The following is a 27706-nucleotide window of genomic DNA, read 5'->3' on the forward strand; positions in this document are numbered from 1 at the left end:
GTATGGCATATAAGGTTGTAACGAATCGAGTCGGTTCACGAGTTTTTGAACCGGTTCGATAAATATTTAATTTGTATTCTAACTTATTGAACTCGAGGATGTTCGAATTTTTTCGAGTCGAACTCGAGTCAAAATTATTTTGTTTGATAGTACGCAAGCTGCTCACGAGTTTTAATATTTTATTAATATAATACTATTATATATAAATTTTGAGTCTTTACGATGTTTCGAGTTTTCGAACCTTTATTCTTTAACTTTACAATTATTTGAATAGCTAGCTAATAAATTCGGACTTATTAAGTTGAACAAGAACTCGAACTTCATTTCGAGCCGAATTCAAACAAAGAAATTTAAATTTTTCGAGCTTCGAATCAATATCGAACTCAAATATACTTAATTTGAGTCGAATTTAAACATTAAAGTTTTATTAATATTCAACTCAATTCAGTTCGTTTACATCTCTAATACTTTGAAATGGAAGATGTTATCAGAATTCTGGACATCATAAAATTAGACATGATAATATTTATATGTTCGATGAAAATATATGAGAAAACTCTCTATCGGAAGATATGAATTATACTTTATTTTTATAATAAATAATATTTTATGAAAAATATTTGTCTAAGATACATTTAAAATCCATCTATATATATATATAATAAAATTATTATTTTAAACATAAATATTAATATTGTTGTATCTAATTGAATATATATCTCAAAAATTTATGTCATATAAATGTCAAGCAAGCAATATGATACAAGCTTAATGTTATAATAATAATGTTAGTATTTTTATCCAACATTTTTACCTACAAAATCCATATGAAAAATAATAAGCTCTGAAAAAGGAGAAAAAAATAAATCCGTATCAAAACCAACCACTGCAGTCCAGAACTGAGCCGCAGTGTGTCGACAGCGAAAAGAGAACGCAAGAAGATCTCAAATTCTTCCTTCGTATTCAATTCGATTTCCTTCAACTTTGCGCTCTGCGCATCATCCTAAGTCTCTCCGCACAATCACATACTGAACAAATCCCGTTGATAAAAGGTACCAAATGAACTCTGTCCACTTTCTGTTTTACCTTGGAAGCTCTTCCGCCCATCAGGTAATCAATCGCATTAGTATTTGCATCGTTGGACGATTTTACACTTAGGGATCTTGATCTTTGAGTGAAAATCAAGGTGGGTTTGTGATTCTTGGGTAAAACTGAGATCTGTTTGACTTGGTTTGAAAATTTATTGAATTGATTTTGTCTTGCGAGCTTAGGGTTGATTTATTTTTGTTATGTTGTTTGGGGCGATTTGAAGTGAAAATGCAGACGAGGTATATGGAGAGAACTAATTCGATGAAAGCGAGAGGAAAAAGGAGTTTGGAAGGCGGTGGTGACGATGAAGAGCAGGAGCCTAACAGGAAAAGGCCTGCTTTAGCTAGGTAACGGCACTGCTCATTTTGTTCTTAACTTTGGTTGTGTTGTTGTAAGGGAATCCTTAATTCTTGATTGTATACATGGATTTAATGAAAAGTTCGAGAAATCGGTTCCTTGTTTATGTGAACAAAGAAGGGGAGATAAAATTGAATGTTTTTTTGGTGAAATTTGGGGTTTTGAGTGGAGCTAATTTTTATTATCTGGAAGATTATCATGCTACGAATTCCCAAGGAAACTAGAGAAATATAATTTTTTATTTTTAGAAAGCTTTTGTTCCTTTTGTGCAAAGTTTTTTCTCTCAAAAAATCTATCCTTCAGTTCTTTGTGGTGTAGTGAGACACTTGGATGTCATAGAGCTAGGCAATAAGCTTTTTGCAAGGCACACGCTTTATCCAAGTGAAATTCTTTAAAGAATAATAAAGAACTAGAATATAAATATTTGATAATAGTTTGATTACATATCACTAAATTTATAACTGAAAAAACTATGAAATGATCATGTACATTGTTGTAAATGGCGTTAGGCGGTGGCTGGCGGTCAGTGACCGCCTAGGCGGTTGATTTTTTTTTTAAAAAAATATTTTTATACATAATTATATTACTATATTACCAAACATTCATATGATTATCAGTTGACTGTAAAATAATTACCAAACATTCATTTGATATTACCAAACTGGGAGTCTTTGCTGCGACAGTGGGCTGTTTGCTGCGGCGGCGGCGGCGGCGGCGGCGGCGGGCGGTTCGAGGTTGTAGGAGGCGGGATGATGGGCCTATCAATGTTTTGACTTTTGGAGGAGAAAATGTTTTATCATTAGGGTTTTATTAAAAAATAATGCCGCCTCGCCCGCGCCGGCTCATGTTCGACCGCCTACAGAATCTTCTAAGTCAAAGGAGGTGCGGTCATCGGACGCCTCTCGCCTAGGCGGTCACCTCGACCGTCATTTAGAACACTGATCTTATACAAAAATTCATTAGCCTGTTAGCTAAATTCCATGTTCATGACATTGCATTCACGATGGATTCAGCATCTCCACATTTATTGCATCAACTTTATAAACTGAGACGTGAACTTGAGTGAATGTAGTTTAGTGCATAAGCATAGGGGTTGTAAACTGGAATTTCAAGAGTGAAGATGTTGTCTATTGTATATCACTATCAGTTTCTTGCGTTTTGTTTCCTTGTTGTATGAGAGCTGTTGAAATGTGCTTTTCATGATATACTTCTTCTTCCTATTTTTAATGCGCTTCTTTTGATCTCGGTCCTCTATCTTTTTAATTTTTATTAATATGAAATTTATTTTTCATTTCTTTGCATGTTCTATTAATTTTATTTGCTTGAGCCTGTAAGGAATGGCTATTTACTTTACAATGTGTGTTATACAGTGTTATTGTGGAAGCTCTTAAAGTGGATAGTCTCCAGAAGCTTTGCTCATCCTTGGAACCCATTCTCCGGAGAGTGGTAAAATATAAGCCTTTTTATTTCTCTCATGACATTGGCATTTTTCTGTTTTCTGACATGAATTTTATTTATAAGTTCAAATAATGTACTAAATGAAATATTTCACCTCTTTCCTTTGATTTTGTTTGATTAGACGATCTTTTGTTTCTTTGTGATATTGAGGATTCACAGTCCTCGGGGAATTTTTACTTGGAACCACCATATGAAGCTTCACCTCCTCTCCTTTTCTTTCTATAATCATGAAGCAAGATTTCATATATTTTCATGAACTTGTGATTAAGGTCCCAACTCTCACAATTGTGCAAATAGTTGTTTCACTTTCTTTAGTCAGTGTCTGGGACACCCCTACTACGTATGTCCATGAAGCAAATCTTCATTCAAACTAATCTTTGTTGCATGACAGTCACCTTCATCTTGTTGACATTCTATCAGTGTTGATGTGTTTATGAGAAAGCTTTGCGTTATCCACAAGTTTGTCATTGACAGGTTAGTGAAGAAATTGAACGAGCATTGGCCAAGATGGGCCCTGCAAGAATTGAAGGAAGGTTAGTCATTTTGTTTCACAAGTCACCCATGAAATTCAACTGCTTATTTGTGTTTCAAAAAACATCTGATTCTTTACTGATTTATTTTTGCATATGCTATTAAGTCTAATGGAATCCATTGACAAATGGTTTACACTTTTTAAAAATCTGACAGTGGCTTCTTTGGTAATTTATAGTCCATTGTATTTATGCTCTACAAACTATACTTCTTTCATACTCGTAAATTAAGCATGCAAAGTACCTTTTGATTAATATAATTATTTGTTATTCACGAGTGCTGCTGTTTCTAAAACTCATCCAGTTAGTGTGTTGGGCACTCGTTTCTAAAACTCATCCTTCACCCCTTTCTGCAAATTAGTGTATTGCCCACTATAGAAACTTACATTATTGTCATGCATAGGAACTCAAGTGGCGGTGTCAGTTACGTAATCATAACTTTTTTTTTATGACACTACTCTCTTAGCTTTTTAATCAAATTTTACTTATAAGACAAGTTCAGAGTGAAAATATTGGACTATTTTGGCTTTTCTCATTAGTGACATCTTTCTTTTTCCAACTTAGCAAACAGAAACTTTTAAAATTGGATAATGTTCAGGAATTTTACTAGCTTTTGCTGGTTTCCTTCTATATGTGCATTGGGAAATCAGTCATGTAGTTAATTCTGTCATTTGAAAAATTCAGTAAATTTTTTATCACATGCAGTGTAACAAAAGAAGGTAATAATTTTGCCGATCAAATTAGACTAGAAATGTAAAGAGAGCACTTATGGTTATTTTCTGGCCTTGTTTGCTTTGACCTGTAGTTTATTTGAATACAGTACACAAGATTCATTTATTGTAGAAGTTATTCCTAAGAAATTGAGAGTTCAGGTCATCACCGAAACGAATTGAAGGGCCAGATGGAAGAAACTTACAGCTTCACTTTAAGTCCAGGCTTTCTCTCCCGCTGTTCACAGGGGGTAAAGTAGAAGGAGAGCAGGGTGCTGCCATCCATGTTGTTCTAATTGATCATAACACCGGCCATGTTGAGACATCTGGACCTGAATCTTCTGTGAAGCTGGACATAGTTACTCTGGAAGGTGACTTCAATAATGAAGATAACGAGGATTGGAATGAGGAAGAGTTTGAAAGTCATATTGTGAAAGAGCGTGAGGGAAAGAGACCTCTATTGACTGGGGATTTGCAGGTCACCCTCAAGGAAGGTGTTGGAACTCTTGGAGATCTCACATTTACTGATAATTCAAGTTGGATAAGAAGCAGGAAGTTCAGACTTGGCTTGAAGGTTGCATCAGGATATTGCGAGGGCATTCGCATCCGGGAGGCAAAGACGGAAGCTTTTACTGTTAAGGATCACCGAGGAGAATGTAAAGAAATTTAATTTCTGTTTTCAACTAATATTGTAGAATATCGACATTGATATGGTAAGATACAGACATGGAAAAGGAAATAATAAGAAAGATGATGTCATGTTAGGAAAAGGAAAGTTACATAATTATTAACGCACAGAGAAAGAAAAGGCGGACAAGCATAAACAAGTTATGTGGAGGGTAAATTACCTGTAGCTTTTCAAAATCATGTATCAATATGTATTTCAAGTCAATGTTAATAACTATATCACTATAACCATTTTCTGGATATCCGTGAATCTGTCGATACAAGTCCAAAATATTCAAGCTGCGTGTTTTCTGTCTTATGCTTTACATACACTTATTGAATCATGTGCATGTTTTGAGGCCATAGTTGGCTTGACTATGTCATGTGTTGGCTCACTGTATTTGAATATTTATGGAAGTGTCCTCTTCTCTTGATAGTGTACAAGAAACACTACCCTCCTGCTTTGAATGATGAGGTATGGAGATTGGAGAAGATTGGGAAGGACGGATCATTCCACAAGAGGCTTAATAATGAGGGGATATTTACTGTGGAGGACTTCCTTCGGCTTGTGGTCAGGGACTCCCAGAAGTTGAGGAATGTAAGTATTTGTAGTTACTTTATTAGAAATTACTTTTCTGTATAAGTCCAAACTCCAAAAAAAATTACTTTTCTGTGAGCTGGATTGAAAATTTGGTTTTGGCAGATACTTGGTAGTGGTATGTCCAATAAGATGTGGGATGCCCTTCAAGAGCATGCAAAGACTTGTGTCTTGAGTGGAAAGCTATATGTATACTATCCTTATGATGCAAGAAGTACAGGTGTTGTTTTTAACAATATCTTCGAGCTGAGTGGTCTCATAACAGATGATCAATATTATCCGGCGGATTCACTTTCTGACAGCCAGAAGGTTTGTCAACTTTCTTACAAGTTGATGTTTTTTTATGAGCTTTTTTTTTTGGCTATTCACGAGCTTAAAAAATATCCTTAGCCAGATATTTATTGCTTCTATTTTGTTAATTGGTTGTTGAAATCCTTCATGCTGCATAATGACGACTCGTATGCGGTTGTGATTGTATTATTTTGTTATTCTAACTTCCATTTAGTTTTTATTGCATTTGGTAAATTGATTTTGAATTCAGTTTTGTTGGTATCTGAACTACGACTTGTGGTTTGCCTCTTTGAAGTGAACATATAGTTAAAAATATTGGAATGTACCGTCCTTTTCTGGTATTCATGGAACATGACTACATTCTATTTCTCTGTGCATTTGATAGTTTCTCAGGAAATCATCATGTTTTGTTTGTCCTCCAGACTTCGAGTTTTATGAGCATGTTGATTTGGAAAGTACTTTTGCTATTGTTGAATATCTTATTCACTTTGGATTCTAAAGCGAAAGACTGCAGAGTAATTTATTTGCAAAAAGAATCCTTCAATTCCCATGAATGGATGATTTTATCTATGCAATTTTTTAATCTTATCATACCTGTAGGTACAGGTGGACAGCTGGGTGAAGAAAGCATACGATAATTGGAATCAAGTTGTTGAGTATGATGGAAAATCCATGCTGAACTTCAAGCAAATCAAGCAGTCAAGCACATCCCGAAATGATCTTCCTTTGGGCCCAGTCCATTATCCAAATTCTTTAAATGGACAGCTTCCACCACAAAGAATGCCAGTATCAGTTCTTTCTGAACCTTCATTAGTGGATCCAAGCATGCTGGTTGCAGGTTGGCGTCATACAGAAGCCCTTCTCTCTTACTTGCTGTTGATAATTAACCATGCCACCATGATTCAAATAATATGTTTATGGACAACCGCATTTGAATTTTGTCATTGTTGATCCCTTTTTATTGTAATTTGATTACAATCCGAAGGCTTGCATCTCACTTGCATGTTCCGTTTCTCTTTCCTCAACAAGTAGCTTAATTACTGTTCTGCCCTTTTTTTCTATATGAATGAAATTTTGAGTTGATCAATAATATTGTTGGCTGTTTTATTGCCAAAAATAACCTGCTTTATTAAGACAAGAATTATGTGGCTAGAGTAGGTAAAATTTGTAAGTTCGTATTGTTATACAGTTATTCACTTTGTGTTCGATTTAATGGAAATCAATACAGGTTCCAGTTACAATGACAACATGACTGCCAAATATCCTCCCAGTTCCCGCTCCAATTTTGTTTCAGGCTCCTTCACTCAGCACAACCAGCCACTTAATCTTTCGAACCAAATCCAAAGCGCCACATATGGTGATCGGGCTGGGCTTGCCCTTGGCCCTCCTCAGTCATCCTTCCAAGCCAATATTAATCCTTTCGAAGACTGGTCCAGTAACCGAGAAAAAGGGGTCGATGATTTCTTGTCAGAAGATGAAATTCGTTTAAAGAGCCATGAACTGCTCGAGAATGAAGAAATGCAGGATTTGATTCGTCTTTTCAACATTGGAGGCAATGCCTCTATAAATGCGAATGAAGATGGATACAGTTTCCCTCCTTACACCTCATCTCCATCCACTAGCTTCAGTTATAGTGAGGATCGACAACGTTCTGGTTCTGGTAAGGCATTTGTGGGTTGGCTGAAGATCAAGGCTGCGATGAGGTGGGGCATCTTTATCAGGAAGAAAGCAGCTGAAAGGAGAGCACAGATTGTAGAGTTAGAAGATGAATAGATTTCATTCCGAAAATGGAAAACGCAATCGCTCTGGCTTTGTTTCATCTGACACTCAAGATTTCATGTAAAGTCAGTCACCTGTACAGTAAGTTATTTACTGATAAAACTAATTGTTAACTTGGTTTGTACTCGCACCTTTTTATCTTTATTCTGAATTCGTATCATTGACGTGTGACTTGCTTTTCTTTTGCTTAGGATTTCAGTGTCATTGACAATATTTCTTCTGAAGGTGGTTGTACAATCTACTTGATTATCAGAACTAGATCTGTTTCAATGTTTGTCTATCCGCCCATCAGAACTAGATCTGTTTCAATGTTTGTCTTTCCGCCTCCACGACCCCCCCCCTCTTCAAATTTTCGATATTTTGTACTTGTTCATTCTGCGTGAGGAAACCAACGCCGTGACAACTAGCTCTTGTGCTTGATGTATAGTGCAACATTTTATGAATGAAACACTTATTTGTGTATGTATACCTCTTGAGGTAAAAAGAAAAACAAAAGATCTTTGCGAATCTAAGTGTACGTTTACTTTTCCTCGAAATGTTTTCATGTCCCAGACAAATAAACATACCTTCAATATTTAGATTTTTTTCCCAAAATTAATTATTTTAACACTCAATCTTGTGTCACTCTGAAAAGTCATTTCTATTATTACGTTTTATATACAAGATATCAAATTCGACGTTAGAAATTTTTTCCTGGAAAATTTCTAACGTAGAACATGGTTTAGATTTCTCAATTCATCTTAAAAAATGTTTCTCAAACATACTAAAAATATAACCAAAAATCTCTGATCCTTTCGATTCTTGTTTACATTTTTTGAGAAAATGAAGCTTCTATCTTCATTTAAAATTTCGAGAGGTGAGAATATAGTAAATATATAATTCCTAAGTTGAGTGCATGTCCAAAGCATATCACATGACATCAGATCCGATGTTTGGACAAAAAGAAGCAGTCAGCATCGGCAGAAACTTACAACAAAAGTTCCCAATTACCCATGCACTCCTTGCAAGTTTTCCTTTAATTGCATCAATATGTATACATATTGTGTGTGTATATCCATCTGGTAACAGCTCACATTCGTTTCGGAGCATTAAACAAAAGGCCATCAATGGTGGTGATGAATCCAATTTCAATTCCACTGACACATGTTTGTACACAGTATACTTAATATTATTCTGTGCTTATCTAGTGCTAGCTAGCTGTCCGCAACTCTACCCCCTCACGGATGGAAAATTCATGAGAGTTTATAAAGTTTAAATGAAATGCAGCAACGTTGTGCCACCGATGTTGGCTAGCTTTCATGGATATCCTTCTTTTCCGACCGTATTTTGAGACATTCATATGGATTATATTATAAGAATTTCAAGATCTTAATATATGTGGTATCAAGATATATCATGCATGAATCAAAGAGCGCTTAATCTAATCTAATCTATATCTATATCTATATAAATATACGAATTGAATTGTGATTTTACTCAATTGTCCTCATTAATTTTTCTCATTAAAATTGTTTCACTCACTTTTATGCATATCAAATACTATAATATTTATTATAAATCTATGAGTAACTCAAATAAGATAATTATTTTGAACTTACTATTTTACCTTTTTATTTATTTTACAATTTATCATATTAATGAGGTTCTTTAAGTCATTTTCTATGTTGGTTTAATATAGTCATTAATATGTACTTAACTCAAACAAGATAATTATTATTTAGATTTTACTTTCAAATTTAATTTAATTAATTATTATTTTGATTTTACTTTCAAATTTAATTTAATTGCATGATTTTATACATTTCCGTCAAACTCATGAAAAATCCTTATCATAATGTTATATATTTAAAAAAATCTAATACTATTATAAATATATGAGTTAAATTGTGAGCTTACTATTTTACCATTTTATTTGTTTTATAAGTTATCATTTCAGTGAGGTTCTTTAAGTCATTTTCTATGTTGGTTTATAATATAGTCATTAATAATGTACTAAAATCAAACAAGAAAATTATTATTTTGAGCTTGCTATTTTACCATTTTATTTGTTTTACAATTTATAATGTTCATGAGGTTCTTTAAGTCATTTTCTATGTTGGTTTAATATAGTCATTAGTAGTGTACTTAACTCAAACAAGATAATTATTATTTTGATTTTACTTTCAAATTTAATTTAATTAATTATTATTTTGATTTTACTTTCAAATTTATTTTAATTATCTAATTTTATACATTTCCGTCAAACTCATGGAAAATCCTTATCATAATGTTATACATTTAAAAAATCTAATACTATTATAAATATATGAGTTTAAATTGTGAGCTTACTATTTTACCATTTTATAATTTGTTTTCCAATTTATCATTTTAATGATGTTCTTTAAGTCATTTTATATGTTGGTTTAATTACTATAATAAATATATGATTTGATTTTACTTTCGAATTTAATTTAATTAATTTTACACATTTCCGTCAAACTCATGGAAAATCCTTATCGTAATGTTATACATTTAAAAAAATTGCTAAAATTACTAACATATATTAATATTATAAATAATAAATAATAAATAAATATTATAAATATATGACTTTTATTTTTAACTTACTATTTTATCATTTTGTTTGTTTACAATTTTTCATGTTCATGAGGTTCTTTAAATTAATTCTATGTTAGTTTAATATGATTATTAATAGAGTGTTTAACTCAATCAAACTATTTATTATTGTAATTTTAATTTTCTTTTAAATTTAAAATTAATTACTTTAATATATTTTACATTGACATTAAATTGATAGAAAAGCACTATCATAATGTTATAAATTAAATAAATTTTTAATATTACGAACATTAAGGTAATAATGAGAAGACGAATGGAGATGCGTGTGATTGAATAAAATTAAATTATTAATAAATATTAAGATCATATAAAACATTTTTTTTCCATTTAGAATATAGATATTTTTAGACTACTTATGTATCAAAAGAGATACATGATTGAGAAAAAATATTTATATGTAAGTGATTTAAATGTAAACATTTAAGCTATTTAGTCAATTTTCGATATATGATGCTAAATAAATATTACAAAATAATATATTATCTATTAATCTGTTAGATATATGAATTAATTTTGTGAGCTTACTATTTTACTATTTTTGTTTTACAATTTGTCATGTTAATGATGTTATTTAAATCTTTTTTATGTTAGTTTAATAGGATCATTAATAGTGTATTTAACTCAATCAAACTAATTATTATTTTAATTTACTTTTAAGTTTAATTTTAGTTACTTAAATTTATACATTGCTGTCAAATTCATGGATGCCATATTAATGATTGGTAATAATGGGAAGACGATATAAGGTGGGTCGGATTGAATAAAAATAAATTATTAATAAATATTAAGGTCATATAAAACTTCTTTCTCTCATTTAGAATAAATATATTCTCAGACTCTTTATGTGTCAATAGATATACCTGATTGAGAGAAATTATTTAATGTAAGTGATTTCAAACACTGTTTCTAAGCTATTTAGTCAATTTTTTTTATAAATGCTGCTAAATAAATATTATTAAATAATATGATCCATTTGATCATTTTGTGTTCTTGCAATGCGAGGATTTTTTTACCCTAGCGTTATCATGCTTTATTGTTATATGTCATTTGTATTGATCATGTTGTGTTTGGACTGCTTATGTGATTTGTTTGTTTGTCGAAAAAAACAGAAAACAAAATCACATATCCCACTAAAATGGTTATTTTTCAATTTTTTATTGTTGAGGTATTTTGTTAATTTTTAAACACATAATGTATGTTTTTTGTTTGCTTAGATTACTTAGTTTAAAGTGACTTAGAAAATATTAAAAATGCCGAAATATTTTTTTATTTTTATCTTATGTATCATAATATCAAGAGATAATATTTTTTATTTATTGAGGCAAATATTTTCCAGAATCCTGTCTATAAATCAATATTTAATTTTTTTTACGACATTATTGTATTCTCTATTCAAATTTTTTGTATTTAGATTGATAGAAAGTATTTGGATTTGAGTTTTTATGTGCTTGCTTATATTATTTTTGTAGTAATATTTATTGTGAAAATAATAGGTGGACTAAAAAATTTCGGTACGTTTAGGAGTTCTCTTGTGGACGACAAACATGGATAAATTGTTAAAAGATATAATATCCAGTAGATTTTTTGCATGCGATTTTGTTCTAATTCAATGATTTTGCATGATTCTAAATTTTAATTATATCACCAGTTAACACATGCTTTGTTGTTGCTAGATATATTTTCTCAACGGTCTAATATTTTTCTTTGGTTTAAGAAAAATTGTGTGACTTTATATTATATTTTTACGACTATTTTTTTAATGATTTTATTGAAGGATTTTTTCATGATGATTCCGATGCACCATTTTTTCCTTGGTGTGTGTGTGTTTTTTTTTAAAAGATGTGGAATATCTATGAAATAATGACGTTAATAAGGCGCATTCTCTTTATTTGAAAAAAATATTGGAAAATTTATACAAATTGTGAATAATATGAGCTAATATTTAATTTGAGAGTGATTTGTGCTTTTGTTGCTCGTATATACTTTCATTTCTGTGTTATTGTACTAAATAAATTATTTTAAACTTTGAGTTATCATTTTTCTCTTATCGAGTTTGTTTGTGTTATGATTTTTTATTCATTTTTGTTAATATTGTTGGTGGTAATTGATTTTTCTGATATTATATGATGTGACTTGTGTTTATATGAAAATAAGTATGAGAGTACACCAATCAAAGCCACGTATTTTGGGTCTTCTGTTCTACGAAGAGGATAATAGATGGCTTCTGTGAAATATATAATTTATTGGTTCTTCATACATATAGTCTACGAAATGCGTCAAACTTTGAACAAAAAAGTTAAGACAAATATAGTGGATGAAAAAAGACACGTTAAATAAAAAATAATGTTACGTATTAATATGTCCTAATTTCTGTATGATATAATTCAAGAACATTTTTTATAGATATTTGAAATTAGGTCTAAATAAGCAACATGAAACATATACATATATATTAAATCGTATTTAAAGCAAAATGTTAAGATCAAGAATGATTCAGATTTAAATTTCAATGAAGCACAATGAAAAAGAAATTGAAGAATTATATATGTACGTTAAGTGGTATATAGTGATTATGGTTCTACTTCATGGTTTGCGACATATGGATGCCATATAAAATGTCAATATTTCAAAAATAGTTTTTCAAAAAGAAAAAAATTCTTCAGTCAGAAAAAAAATACATGAAAAACAAAATGTGCATAATTCTCATTCTATTTATAATGGTATGAGAATAATTCTAAAGCGTTGTGGACACAATAAATCAATTTTGTGCATTTTATTGAGACATTTGAGCCATTTCATTTTATTTTTTCCAATATTATCTTGATATATTTCCAAGTGGCTAAAAAGTTATTTTTGTCTCTTTTTTAGTCATAGTGTCTAACCAATTAATTCATAAGATATACGATGTTAGCATAGAAAACTCCTCGCCAAATAAATTCACTTAGCCAAATATTGAAATTCAAATAGAATTCTACAAAATTTCATAAAATTAATTTTGACTATCATAAAATGCTTATGAAATATAAACAGTTGTATTATTAGATGAGATATTGAATAAGACAAATACTTTGACATTTATTTGAATGATATCTCATACGCATATCTTAATTACGTTATTCGTATCTTTTCTCAACGTTTTTAAAATACAATTATTAGTTTTGTATGTCGTTCCATAAGATATAAAATATTATAAAACAAAATGCAAACTCAATAGAAGAAAATTTGTTTTGTTTCAATGAATAATATGATATTATGTTTTAGACACAACAAATTAGATTGAAACTATATCATCCTTATGACATGATGCACAGAATCATTGTTCTAAAGCTTTCAAAAAAATGACGAACGCGATGACTTTCCTAAATTGCGTCAAATTAAACGAGGACACAATTCTAAGATATAGTCATTTGAAGAGAATTTCAAGTATTTTTTATCACAGTGATTGAGAAATATTGAAATAGTTGTTAAAAATTTATTAACCTTATAGCTATATGTTGACAATATTGATACTAAATATATAAAAATGATATCACAAATATCACAATGTTTGAAGAAGGTGCAACACTATTCATTGATTATGTTGTTGAAGAATATATAGATTATGCATACTTTTAGTCACAAGTGAAAATCTATCACGACTTAAAGCATGTTTTCTTAAGAGTTATAATTGATTTTCAAAAACTGAAAAATCATTTAACAACAAAACAAATAGTCGGAAAAATAAGATTATCAGATAAAAACAATGTAGAAAACCGAAAAAATACCGTGATAAGGAAGCAAACTACGAGCATGTCAGATCTCAGATGATGATTGTAAATAACATAATAGATGTTAAAAACGGTCAGATACTTGTTGAGTATACCAAAATGGTTATATGCATATATATTATAACAAACTACGACAAAGAGTTGTTGAGTTGTCAAAATAAACCAAGAAGCATATTGAAAAGTGTGTCAAGTGGATAAGATAACTTCTCCAAATAATATAACGTCTATGGTTATGATTTTTTATTTTTTGTTGCTTGGTTTGTTTCAATTGATAAATGCTATTAGCCATGTTTTAATTCGTTTATATATGATCAAAATTTCATATATATCTTCAGCAGTTTATGTTCTCACGTGCAACGCACGTGCATTTTTCTAGTATCTATATAAATATACCAATTGAATTGTGAATTTCCTTTATTACCCTCATTAAAATTGTAAACTAATGACACTTTATCTTCCTTTTATGTAATTAGTTAATTATTAGTTAATTATTATTAATTCATTGACTATATAAATATACCAATTGAATTATGAATTTCTTCTATTATCCTCATTAAAATTGTAAACTAATAACACTTTATCTTCTTTTTATGTAATTAGTTAATTATTATTAATTCATTGACTAATTATTATTTATTACTCTTTCACTCACTGATTCGAATCAATATGTAATAATATTATTTATAAAATGAATTGGTTTTGTGAAAATACCTTACAAATAATAGTAATAGTGTTATAAATTCTTTTATTAAAATAAATAATACAAAAAATTACGCTAATAGAGGTTTCGAACTTATTTTTACAATTTATGTATTAATTATATTTTTCAAATTGTAATCTAATGACACTTTGTCTTCTTTTTATGTAATTAGTTAATTATAATTAATTCATTGACTAATTATTATTTATTAATCTTTCACTCACTTTCATGGCATGACTACAAATAATATCAAAGTATTTGTTCAACAACTAATGATTCGAATCAATATGTAATAATAGTATTTATAAAATGTATTGGTTTTCTGAAAAAACCTTACAAATAATAGTAATAGTGTTATACATTCTTTTATTAAAATAAATAATACAAAAAATTATGTTAATAGAGGTTTCGAACTTATTTTTACAATTTATGTATTAATTATATTTTTCATAATCTTAGTTTTTTACAAATAATACAAAAAATTTTATAGGTTTCGAACTTATTTTTACAATTTATGTATTAATTATATTTTTCATAATCTTAGTTTTTACAAATAATACAAAAAAATTTATATTTAACAAAACATAAAATAAGAAATTATGAATTTATATGTCGAGCTTTAATCTATATCTATATCTATATACAAATCTATATATATTAATGTGAATTTTGAATTTACATAAATATCCTTATCTTCATTTAATAATAATAATTTACATAAATATTCTTACCTTCATTTACATTGACATCAAATTCACATAAAAGCACTATCATAAATACATATTTATTTTTTGTTTTTTCCATCTATTAATTTAATAATAATCATTAATATATTTTTATTTTTAAATTTAAAATTATTTACTTTAATATATACATTGACATCAAATTCACAGAAAATCACTATGATAATGTTATAAATTTAAATAAATTGTTAATATTACGAACAAAGTAATAATGAGAAAACAAATAGAGATGAATGTGATTGAATAAAATTAAATTATTAATAAATATTAAGGTCATATAAAACATTTTTTCTCCATTTAGAAGGTAGATATATATAGATTACTTATGTATCAACAAAAATATGTGATTGAGAGAAAATGTTTGTATGTAAATGATTTCATTACAAACATTTAAGTTATTTAATCAATTTTCAATAAATGATGCTAAATACATATTACTAAATAATATATTATCTATTAATTAATCTATTAAATATATGACTTTCATTTGTGAGCTTACTATTATATTATTTTTTTTGTTTTACAATTTGTCATGTTAATGGTGTTATTTAAGTCATTTTTTATCTTAGTTTAATAAGATCATTAATAGTGTCTTTAACTCAATCAAACTAATTATTAATTTAATTTAATTTTAATTACTTAAATTTATATATTGCTTTCAAATAATAATAGGAAGACAAAAGGAGATGAGTCGGACTGAATAAAAATAAATTATTAATAAATATTAATGTCATACAAAATTTCTTTCTCCCGTTTAGAATAAAAATATTTTCAGACTCTTTATGTGTCAATAGAGATATGTGATTGAGAGAAATGTTTGTCTGTAAGTGATTTCAAACACTGTTTTAAGTTATTTAGTCAATTTTTTTTTATAAATGCTGCTAAATAAATATTACTAAATCTTATGCTTCATTTGATTATTTTGTGTTCTTGCAATGAGATAAGTTTTTTTACCCTAGCGTTAACATGTTTGATTGGTATATGTCATTTGTATTGATCATGTAATTGTGTTTTGATTGTTTATGTGATTTGTTTGTTTGCACAAAGAAAAGAAAAACAAAATCAAATATCCAACAAAAATGTTTATTTTTCAATTTTTTATTGTTGAGATATTTTTTTAATTTTTAAATACATAATGCATGTTTTCTGTTTCCTTAGATTACTTAGTTTGAAGTGACTTACAAAATATTAAAAAAAATTGAAATATTTCTTCGTTTCTACCTTATGTATCAGAATATCAAGAGATAATATTTTTTTATTTATTGGGGCAAATATATTTCCAAACTTCTGTCTATAAATCAATATTTACTTTTTTTACGACATTATTATATTCTCTAATCAATTTTTTTTTACTTAGATTGATAGAAGACATTTTAATTTGAGTTTTTATGTTCTTGCTTATATTATTTTTGTAAGATTATTTATTATGAAAATAATAGGTGAACTACAAAATTTGGTAGGTCTAAGAGTCCTCTGATAAACGAAAAATATGGATAAATTATTAAAATATATAATATCCAGTAGATTTTTGGCATGCGATTTTGTTCTAATTCAATAGTTATGCATTATTCTAAATTTTAATTATATCACAAGTTAACGCATGTTTTGTTGTTGCTAGATATATTTTGTCAATAGTATAATATTTTTCTATGGTTTAAGAAAAATTGTGTGACTTTGTATTATATTTTTACGGCTGCTTTTCTAAATGGTTTTATTATGATTTCAAGTCACCATTTTTCATTTGTGTTTTTTTTAAAGAAGTGGAATGAATATCTATAAAACGATGACATTAATAAGGCGTCTTCTCTTTATTTGAAGTTTTTTTTGGAAAATTTATACAAATTGTGAATAATATGAGTTAATATTTAATTGGAGAGTGATTTATGTTTTGTATTGCTCGTATATACTTTAATTTCTTTGTTATTGTACTAAATAAATTATTTTTAAACTTTGAGTTATCATTTTTTTTCTTATCGAGGTTCTTTGCAATATGATTTTTTTATACGTTTTGGTTATTATTGTTGGCTGCAATTGATTTTTCTGATATTATATGATGTGCCTTGTTGTTTATATAAAAATAAGTATGAGAGTACATCAATCAAAGCCACATATTTTGGGTCTTCTGTTGTACGAAGAGAATAATAAATGATTTCTGTGAATTATATAATTTCTTGTTTTTTCTTACATATAGTCTACGAAATGCGTCAAATTTCGAACAAAAAAGTTAAGACAAACATAGTGGATGAAAAAAAAGAGACATGTTGCACCATATCGATCGAACCGTGGTGCTTGAGCTACTGTGCGGTTTAAAAGATTTGAGTTGCACCATTACTACTAGCTATAGCTTTTGGTAAAGCGACAAGCGCTCGGTCCTACAATTAAAATCAGAGCCAAGGTCACGGGTTCGATTCTCATTGATTGCAAGGAGTTCAATTCTTGGGAGGAAGATTGTTGGGTGCAATAATTGTCTCTGCTTGGTAAAGCGGTCGAACCGTGGTGCTTGAGCAGATGCGCGGTTTAAAAGATTTGATTTGCACCATTACTACTAGCTATAGCTTTTGGTAAAGCAGCAAGCGCTCGGTCCTACATATTATGTCCTAATTTCTGTATGATATAATTCAAGCACATTTTTTTTATATATATTTGAAATTAGGTCCAACTAAGTAACATGAAACATATACATATATATTAAATCATATTTAAAGCAAAATGTTAAGATCAAGAATTATTCAGATTTAAATTTCAACGAAGCACAATGAATAAGAAATTGAAGAATTGTATGTGTATGTTAAGTGCTATGTAATGATTATGTTGCTACTTCATGGTTGTGCGACATATGGATGTCATATAAAATGTTAATATTTTTCAATAAAATAGTTTTTCAAAAAGAAAAAATTTTTCATTCAGAAAAAAAAATACATGAAAAACAAATTGTGCATAATTCTCATTCTATTTATAATGGTATGAGAACAATTCTAAAACTTTGTTGACACAATATAATATATCAATTCTGTGTATTTTATTGAGACATTAAGCCAGTTGCACTTTATTTCCTCCAATATTATCTCGATATATTTCGAGGTGACTACGAGATTGTTATTGTCTCTTTTTTAGTCAAAGTGTCTAACCAGCTAATTCATAACATATATGATGGTAGCATAGAAAACTCCTCGTCAAATAAATTCACTTAGCCAAATATTGAAATTCAAATAAAATTCTACAATATTTCATCAAATTAATTTTGACTATCATAAAATGCTCATGAAATCTAAATGGTTATATTATTAGATGAGATATTGAATAAGACAAATACTTTGACATATATTTGAATGATATCTCATATGAATATCTTAATTACATTATTCGTATCTCTTCTCAAGATTTTAAAATACAATAATTAATTTTGTATATCGTTCCACAAGATATAAAATATTATAAAACAAAATATAAACTCGATATAAGAAAATTTGTTTTGTTTCAATGAATAATATAATATTATGTTCTAAGCGCAATAAATAATATTGAAACTATATCATCCTCATGACATGATGCACGCAATCATTATTTCAAAGCTTCCAAAAAATGACGATCAAGATAACTTTCTTGAATTGCGTCAAATTAAATGAGGACACAATTCTAAGATATAGTCATTTGAAGAGATTTCAAGTATTTTTCTCAAAGTGATTGAGAAATAGTTGTAAAAAATTTGTTAACCTTATAGCTATATGTTGATAATATTGATACTAAATATATAAAAATGATATCACAAATATCACAATATTTGAAGAATGTGCAACACTATTCATTGGTTATGTTGTTGAACAATATATATGTTATACATACTTTTAGTCACAAGTGAAAACTTATCACGAGTAAAAGCATTTTTTCTTAGGAGTTATAGTTGATGATTTTCAAAAACTGAAAAATCATTTAACAACAAAAAAAATTCGGAAAAATAAGATTATCAGATAGAAACAATGTAGAAAATCGAAAAAATGTCGTGATAAAGAAGCAAACTACGAGCATGTCAGATCCCGGATAAATATTGTAAATAACATAAAAGATGTTAAAGACAATCAGATACTTGTTGAGCATACCAAAATAGTTATATGCATATTATAACAAACTACGACAAAGAGTTGTTGAGTTGTCAAAATCAGAAGCATATTGGAAAGTGTGTCGAGTGGATAAGATAATTTCTTTTATTCATATACCGTCTATGGTCATGATTTTTTTATTTTTTATGGCTTGGTTTGTTTCAGTTGAGAAATATTATTAGCCATGTTTTAATTCAAATAAATATTATCAAAATTTCGTACAAATATTTTCAGTAGTTTAGGTTTTTACGTGCAACGCACGTGCATTTTTCTAGTTTATAGAAAAAGACGTAAAAAAAAAAAACTTTAGTATTGAAAACTTGGTTTGTTGAATATATATGTACTTTAACGAAATAAAATTAAAGATCAAAATTCTGTAAATCAATATATTGAATTATATATATATATACACATGTATATATCAACATTCCACATGTCATCTTCGCATGCATTCTTGGCTCCTATTTAAACATCGAGGAGTTCGGAAGCAGAGAAAAAAGCAAAAAATGGGTTCACTAGTTTTACTTTTCTGCTCATTTCTGAGCATTTCGACGGTGGCCAGCGCGGGCAGCAACTATTACCAAGATTTCGACATCACTTGGGGCGAAGGAAACGCAAAAATCCTCAACAACGGCGATCTTTTGATTCTCTCACTCGACAACTATTCCGGGTCTGGTTTCCAGTCGAATAACCGGTACATGTTCGGGATGTTCGACATGCAACTCAAGCTTGTTCCAGGAAACTCTGCCGGAACAGTCACCGCTTATTATGTATGTATGCATGTTTGAAGAATTCAACAGAAATATCTGTGATATATTTTTACCTGATGATTGATTGGTTTTTGTTGAATATATGTATGAATCTGTAGTTGTCCTCGGGAGGGTGGAATCATGACGAGATAGACTTCGAGTTCCTGGGGAACACGAGCGGGGAGCCCTACACAGTTCATACAAATGTATATACACAAGGCAAAGGGGAGAGAGAGCAGCAGTTTCGTCTGTGGTTTGATCCTACCGCTGATTTCCATACATATTCGGTTCTGTGGAATCCTCAAACTATTGTGTAAGTATGCTCTTTCAATCAATTACTTTTTTCTAAATTTTTTTGTAGCGAACCAATCAAAGGAAATTTTTTTTTTTGGGTCATTTGTGATTTAATTCTCTGTGTATAGTTTTGCTATCTTTGACTTTTTTTAAAAAAACTTTAGTCGCGTTACATGATGTTGAGATGAAAATATCATGTTAGATCAAAAATGAAATTTGATAAAATAGATAAATATATATAAAAAATCAGAGTCTTCGTCTTTCTAAAAGTCGGGTTGATAACGACCTTAAACATTATCTATATGGTCGTAAACGAGGCCTTTTGTGTTTCGAGTCACCATCTCCACATGATTAAATCTTGTGAATGCCAGCTTCTCAGTAGACAACACACCATTGCGAGAATTCAAGAACATGGAAAACAATGGAGTCCCATTCCCCAACACCCAACCGATGAAGCTCTACTCGAGCATCTGGGATGCGGATGAATGGGCAACAAGAGGTGGCTTAATCAAGACTGATTGGACTCAAGCTCCCTTCTCTGCTTCGTACAGAAACTTTCATGCAGACGCTTGCATCGTCTCCTCCGCCATGGCCAGTGCTTGCGGTATTCCTTCGGAGGAAAATAACAGGCCTTGGCTGTCCCAGAAATTGGATCCCAATGGCGAGGAGAGGCTCAAATGGGTGCAGAAGAATCATATGGTATATGATTACTGTGCCGATGCCAAGCGATTCCCGCAGGGTTTTCCTCTAGAGTGTAGCACGAACATGTAGAGGAACAGATATGTACATTAATGGTGTATATTCTGGCATATTTGTGGACTGGTGAGATCAAGCGACTTGAAAATCCATTCTCTATTCGAGGGAAGAAATTCTGGCATGGACACCGAAATAAGATGAATCTTCCTTTTAATTAGTGTTGATGTAGATATGGGTTAACGTAGTTTTTGTAAATTTAGAACGAAATCGAAGTCCATCGGAAGTCATAATTTTAACTTGGCTATATCAGATCTACTTTTATTTATCTCACATTTTGTTCAAGATTCATGCTTTGTTCTTTGCATCAACTCACGTAAGTTATCCAATAATTAGAGTGTTCAAGGTTTCATGCTTTGCTCTTTCCATCATGTTCAAGATCCACGAGTTCTCCAATATCATATCCAATGAGCCAGCCGTGCGTTTAGAAAGGTGCCTTATCTTAGCAAGAATAACAAAATAAATAAAATGACATATTTTTTTATTTAAATGAATTAAAAAGCATTTTTTAAATAAAGTAGCTAAAAATGTTCAAATAATGCCGATTATTTAGGGTGACACCTCATGACAAGCCAAGATTTGGGTTACTTCCACTATTGTGGACAACATAATATTAGGCTGGAAGTAGGGTAACAGAGATTTTATTGGGATGATTGTCTGTCATTAATATTTTTTTAAAAGTTTTTTATTGATAAAAAAAATCCCAAAACAAAAACAAATGTAACGCTATTTTTGGGTTGAGTTTGTGGGGATGATGGAATTTGGCCTTGGCAAAACACGTGAATCTTGGAATCTTGTTGTTATCTTTATTCTGAATTTCCCGGAAAATATTGGAACCTAGCTTGCTGGGTGTTCTTGATTTATAGGCCAAGTTTTGAGCTTGGAGGTGGTTTTCAAGGATTTCTATATTTTCCGGGATTTTTTTGGAAAGAATTGGACAGAATTTTGATTTTGGGGTGTCTAAAATTTTCTTCATTCCTTCAGGTTTTAGGCGAAACTTGACAATTTGGTTGGAAAATTCAGTTATACGGAAATCTGTCTTTATCAAGATAGAGAAATCTGTTTTTAAAATGATAAATTGCTCATCCTCTTGCATTTGGTGAATATCAAGTTGGTGTTGCGTATAGGTTGATGCTGGTGAAGTTTGTTTTCTTTCCAATTCAAGATTTTGAACATTGTTGAATTATTAATTGTAGAGCGTGAGACTCCGACAGTTGAAAAAGACTTTTTAGGTGTATGTACAGGTGAAGATTAGTTCAGAGTTTGTTTATTTAGGTGGAAAACAGGACATATGAGTTCAGAAAGTTTATAATATTGCGATTCCTCGGATGGTTCGAAGATCAAGAAACAACAGTTCGGGGTAGTGACAAGCGAAACTGATGTATATATGTTTCTTTTTCATTCATTCAATTTAGGGAACAGAAATATCATTTCTGAAGTTAAATTAGAAGCCTTAGTTTTATTAAATATCTTGATTTCATGATTGTTGGATTCGTTTGGTATCAAAATGAGATTTTTGAGACTTGTGGGTAAATCTTTTGGATGTTCTGCCTCTGGGGAGCGTCTTGTGTCAGCAGCAAGAGATGGGGATCTTCAAGAAGCTAAGGCATTGTTAGACTATAATCCTCGTCTCGCGAGGTACTCGACCTTTGGTGTTCGCAATTCTCCGTTGCATTATTCTGCAGCTCATGGTCATAATGAGGTATAAGTTCATATAGTAAAATATGAGGTTTTTTTATTACATCCAAACACTTAATTTCAGGTAGATTTAATCATAAAGTAGTAGTGTAATAAACTTTAGATATTCATATGGTATATAATCATTGTTCCTTAAAATAGATTGTCGCGCTCTTGCTTGGGTCTGGGGTTGACATTAATCTCAGGAACTATCGAGGGCAGGTACGACGTTGGTCCTTATCCCCTCATCTCCTTCTATCGTGAATGGCACCTGTAGATTCTTCACTTATTGCGAATTAAGTTCCTCAATTCTACGTACCAAAATGGGGATTACTTGGTGCCACGTGCATTAATTTCGTAAAGATCTGTACTTTCTTTGTAACTAAAATAGAGAATTTTGGTTTAAATTGAAATTGTTTTATTTGCTTTCTGGTGGTAGACTGCCCTGATGCAAGCTTCTCAATGTGGTCACTGGGAGGTTGTTCAGACTCTGATTCTTTATAAAGCCAGCGTATGACTTTTCTTGTATTTTTCTGAAATATTGACGAATTGTGTTCCAGTTTGTGGAAAAAAATAAAGTTGTGATTCTATCTTAGATACACAGAGCTGATTATCTAAATGAAGCAACTGCCCTCCACTTAGCTGCTCTGAACGGTCATTCCCAGTGCATTCGGCTTCTCCTTGCTGATTATGTTCCTAGTAATCCAAATTTCTGTAGCATGTCAAGTAAAAGATGGAAGAATGATAAATCTGCTCTAGATTTTGATGAAGGGTACACAAATTAGAACTGTTTTTTTTTTTATTTCTATTTTCCTTTATGCAAGTAGCTGAGTATATTTGATTTTCTTGTCTTCCTTAGTGCACTACATGGAGTAATCAACAGGCCTGCTGATGGTGGTGTCACAGCCCTTCATATGTCTGCATTAAATGGGCATGCCGAAACAGTTCACCTCCTTTTGGATTTAGGGGCATCAGTTACCAATGTCACGTTGGAAGACGGAACTACTGTTGATTTGATTGGTGAGATCAATTTCTTATTTCCATTTCTTTTTTTCTTTAAGTTAGAATCATCGCACCTGAATCAATAGTTTATAATTTCTAGCAACTGTCATTCTTCTTATTGCATGTGCCATTTCTTTTAGCTTTTTGTTTCCTTTATTTGTACGTCCTCGTTGTATTGATCGATGAGATTACCTTAATGATTTCTTGAAAATCATACTTCTAATCTTATCATATTTGAATTGCTTTTGAATTCCAGTAATATTTGCTTTACTAAATTGTTGCTGAAACCCAAGTCACTGTTTTGATTATCAGCCTGCTAAATTGATGGGGCATAGATTCTTGAGGCAGTTTGGACAATTTACTCTGGTTTTGTTCTTTTTAATTGCAAAAAAAAAAAAAAGGAGTTATGGCGGCTAGCACTTGGTCTTATGTTAATGCTAAATATCCTATGATATAAGGCAACTCAACCTTCAGTAGTCATTTGTGGGAAATTATGCATTTTTCTGGAAATCTGTAGCATCTGTTCATTAACAGGCTTATCTATTATTGTTATATTACGTTATTTATTTTTGAGAGTACAAAATGAATAAATGATTACCTTGCAGGTTCTGGAAGCACACCACTCCATTATGCTGCCTGTGGCGGTAATGTTCAATGTTGTCAGGTTAGTTATCTGGTGACCGACGAGTTTCTGCTGTTTGTCTGTAGAAATGAGTTTAACCCCATGACATCTTTTGTCGCTGTTTTCAGCTTTTGATATCCAGGGGAGCAAGCCTGACAACGGAAAATGCAAACGGGTATGTATGTTGGCATAGCTTGAAATCTAACCTCCAAACAAAATTATTTAAATTTATGACATTCATCAAGCTAAAGATACATACATGAGAAGGTCACTATTTAAAACACCCTTTTGAGGGAAAGTCGATCTCCAAAGTTTCCCTAAGTTGTTTATACTTTATATACTTCTTCAAATTATAATGAGACCACTTATATTTGGCGTTTTTTCCTAATGCTTTTGCAAATATCTTGTATTAAGCAAAGTTTGTTGCACTACAGAATCAATACCTTCTTCGATTAGTATTTCTATTTCAAGTTTAACTAATTATAATAACCGAATTCTATATCACTAATTGATATTTCACTCTATTATGTCTGAAAGATGGACTCCTTTGATGGTTGCTCGTTCCTGGCATAAAGATTGGCTTGAGGACACTCTTAGCCAACGGCAAGAAGGCCAAGCAAAATTTAGTCCTTCACCTTACTTGTGTCTTCCACTTATGAGTATCGTTGAGATTGCTCGGTGAGTGAAAGTCACAATGTTCTACTTGAGTTTCTAAATAAACGAATTTCTCTTATTAAGGGACAAACTTTAGGATAAGGACCCCAACTTATTTTGATGTTTTCCCAGTGATCGCGGGTTTTTAAACAGAACCATATGCACTGGCTAAGTTTATACATAAATCGATATCATTCATTAGTTACTGAGAACTTGTTCTACTCTCGCTATATTTGTCAAAGAAGGTTTCAGATAATATCTTTTATTCGTGGAATTTCAGAGAATGTGGTTGGAGAAGCAATGACTCACTGCTCACATGCTCAGACCCATGTGTTGTTTGCTTGGAGAGGAAGTGCACCGTTGCTGCTGATGGTATATCAATACTAATTCTCTTTCTTTTTTGTTGTTCAGTGCCCCTTGATAAATAACGTGGCAACTGTTTCATTCGTAAAACGAGAGCAGCTCGAGCATTGCCAAGGGATTACTTTGGCCTTATTGTTCTCTAATTCAGTTATTCATTTATTATTCCGTACAGATTGTTTCCACGAGTTTTGCACTCATTGTGCCTTGTATCTTTGTTCCACCAATACCACATCCACCGTGGCTCATGGGCCGCCTGGTTCAATCCCCTGTCCGCTATGCCGTCATGGTATAGTTTCTTTCACCAGGCTTGAAAGCACAAAGCCTATCATGAAGGAAATTGCAAGAACGAGTTTATCACTGCCTTTTTGCGCTTGTGTAGCAGAAATCCCAGAATCCATCTCTGTCGAAACTCCGTTTTGTAAGCCGGACGGTGCTCCGTGTGTTCCACTCTCTCCTTTTGGTTCTTTCCGATCCTTGAGTTGCCGAAGGTTTCATTCTTTGAAACTCAACCCCAGCCTATGCATGGGATCTCCAGATGTTAGCCATTCTTTGGTTTCAAGAGCAACAGACTGCAGCCTGCAGAATCAGTTGCTTAGATGTTCAAGATCCAGCTTTAGACGCTCGACTTCTCAGAACGAGAGACGGAGATGGCTGTGTTCTTTTAATCGATCTGTCGAAACTGGGCGGGGTTGATAAAGATAGATTGGACTCGAGCACTTGGCTTGCTGAGCCATCTAGAATATTTCTTTGATGACAAAATTGTATATTTGAATTGTGTATATTGAGGACATTTATTTTGTTCCAGGCTACAATTTTCTTCCAAATTTGTATGTGTTATTATTTGAAATATCTCCTCCGATTTTTAAAAGAACCGTCGAACTCCACTCGTTTTACATTTTGTGTGGTTGAGTGCCATGTTACTTGTTGGTAATGTATAATATAAGAGAAGATATATTAAGCCTTTTTGTTGCTCTACCAACCCATCAATGGAGCCTAATCTTTCCCGCATATTTTCTGTCAACTTTTCTTCATCTTCACATGGAACCAAAAAATGTCAAGAATTAGAGCTTCTCTCAAATGGTTCAAGCGAGCGTATGGTCGACCCATGGACGTCGACAAACACCTGTCTGCCTTCTCTGCGACGGTCTACGTTATTTGAAAAACCCACAACTTGACTTTTGAAGGAATCGTGCCACGTGGATTGAGTTTTTTTTCAAGATCAAAGTTTGTCCTCTTAGATTCTTGTATTTACACTTTCCAGCGGCTTCCTGCTGTGTGTTTCATTTTGTTTTATGGTTTAAGTTTCCATCATGTCTTTATGATACTTATATTGGTTGATATGTCCAGATATGTCACTGTGTAACAAACTATGTTGTCAATAATTTTCATTTCATGATAAAAAAAAATGTAATAATAGGGATGAAAAAAAGCTGAGCACTCATTGTTGTGTGATATACAGATAAATAATCTTATCTTATTTTGTATGAGCAGGGAACCATTAATCTCGGGTAAAAACTCGTGTGAGACGGTCTAATGGATCGTATTTGTGAGGCGGATCACTTATTTGGATCACCCATAAAAAAAGATTACTTTTTATTGTAAATATGGGTAGGGTTGACCCGTCTCACAGTTAGGGATGTAAACGATCCAAACCAAGCCGAACAGTATCAGGCTTGAGCTTGGCTCGTTTAAGATTAATTCAAGCTCGAGCTCGAGCTCAAGCTTCATTCGAGCTTTTATAATCTGGCTTGAGTTTGGCTCGTTTAAGATTGATAGAGCTCAAGCTCGAGCTTTATTCGAGCTTTTATCATCAGGCTAGAATTCGACTTGTCTTGAAATTACTAAGCTTGTGAAAAGCTCGAGTTCGACTCGTTAAAAGCTCGTTTATCATGTTAATCAAGCCGGACTCGAGCTTGGTTTATTAATAGCTCGTTTATCATATTTAACAAGCCTGACTTGAGCTCGGCTCGTTTTCGAGCTCGTAAAACATATAATTGAGCTCGAATTTGAGCTTGATTCGAGCTTGTTAAAATTAAATATATATATGAACTAATTTTATATTAGACATAAAAGTTTAACTTTTATTAGTACCAATATTTTATTTGTCAACTCAACAAATGAGTCAAGCTCGAGCTGACGAGCCACCTAAACGAGCCGAGTTCGAGCTCGCGAGCCTATTAGCGAACAT

At 31.2% G+C, this 27706-nt stretch overlaps 3 protein-coding genes across 7 annotated transcripts; all 3 read left to right on the forward strand.

Moving 5' to 3' along the window:
* Positions 1-799: 799 nt before the first annotated feature.
* Positions 800-7748, forward strand: LOC140826016 (calmodulin-binding protein 60 D-like). Of its 5 annotated transcripts, none has more exons than XM_073188095.1 (9): positions 800-1052; positions 1313-1436; positions 2817-2892; positions 3379-3437; positions 4307-4800; positions 5248-5408; positions 5514-5717; positions 6300-6537; positions 6928-7748. In XM_073188095.1, exons 2-9 carry the CDS (start codon positions 1318-1320, stop codon positions 7470-7472), a joined length of 1896 nt encoding a protein of 631 aa, XP_073044196.1. In that variant the 5' UTR covers positions 800-1052; positions 1313-1317; the 3' UTR covers positions 7473-7748. The 5 variants fall into 5 exon arrangements, with proteins under 5 accessions (XP_073044196.1, XP_073044200.1, XP_073044199.1 ...); XM_073188099.1 differs by having other exon boundaries at positions 6306-6537; XM_073188098.1 differs by having other exon boundaries at positions 836-1205.
* A 12162-nt stretch (positions 7749-19910) lies between these two features.
* Positions 19911-22292, forward strand: LOC140826018 (probable xyloglucan endotransglucosylase/hydrolase protein 23). Its single transcript, XM_073188101.1, has 3 exons — positions 19911-20174; positions 20273-20466; positions 20819-22292. The coding sequence occupies exons 1-3, from the start codon at positions 19911-19913 to the stop codon at positions 21216-21218; spliced, it is 858 nt and encodes a 285-aa protein (XP_073044202.1). The 3' UTR covers positions 21219-22292.
* LOC140826017 (probable E3 ubiquitin-protein ligase XBOS32) lies at positions 21843-26367 on the forward strand. The gene is made up of 10 exons (XM_073188100.1): positions 21843-22902; positions 23040-23099; positions 23317-23388; positions 23474-23649; positions 23737-23897; positions 24485-24543; positions 24630-24676; positions 25039-25179; positions 25436-25527; positions 25691-26367. The coding sequence occupies exons 1-10, from the start codon at positions 22708-22710 to the stop codon at positions 26209-26211; spliced, it is 1524 nt and encodes a 507-aa protein (XP_073044201.1). The 5' UTR covers positions 21843-22707; the 3' UTR covers positions 26212-26367.
* Positions 26368-27706: the final 1339 nt, after the last annotated feature.

The sequence above is a fragment of the Primulina eburnea genome, chromosome 3 (genome assembly GCF_022965805.1).
Source record: "Primulina eburnea isolate SZY01 chromosome 3, ASM2296580v1, whole genome shotgun sequence".
Classification (NCBI taxonomy): domain Eukaryota; kingdom Viridiplantae; phylum Streptophyta; class Magnoliopsida; order Lamiales; family Gesneriaceae; genus Primulina; species Primulina eburnea.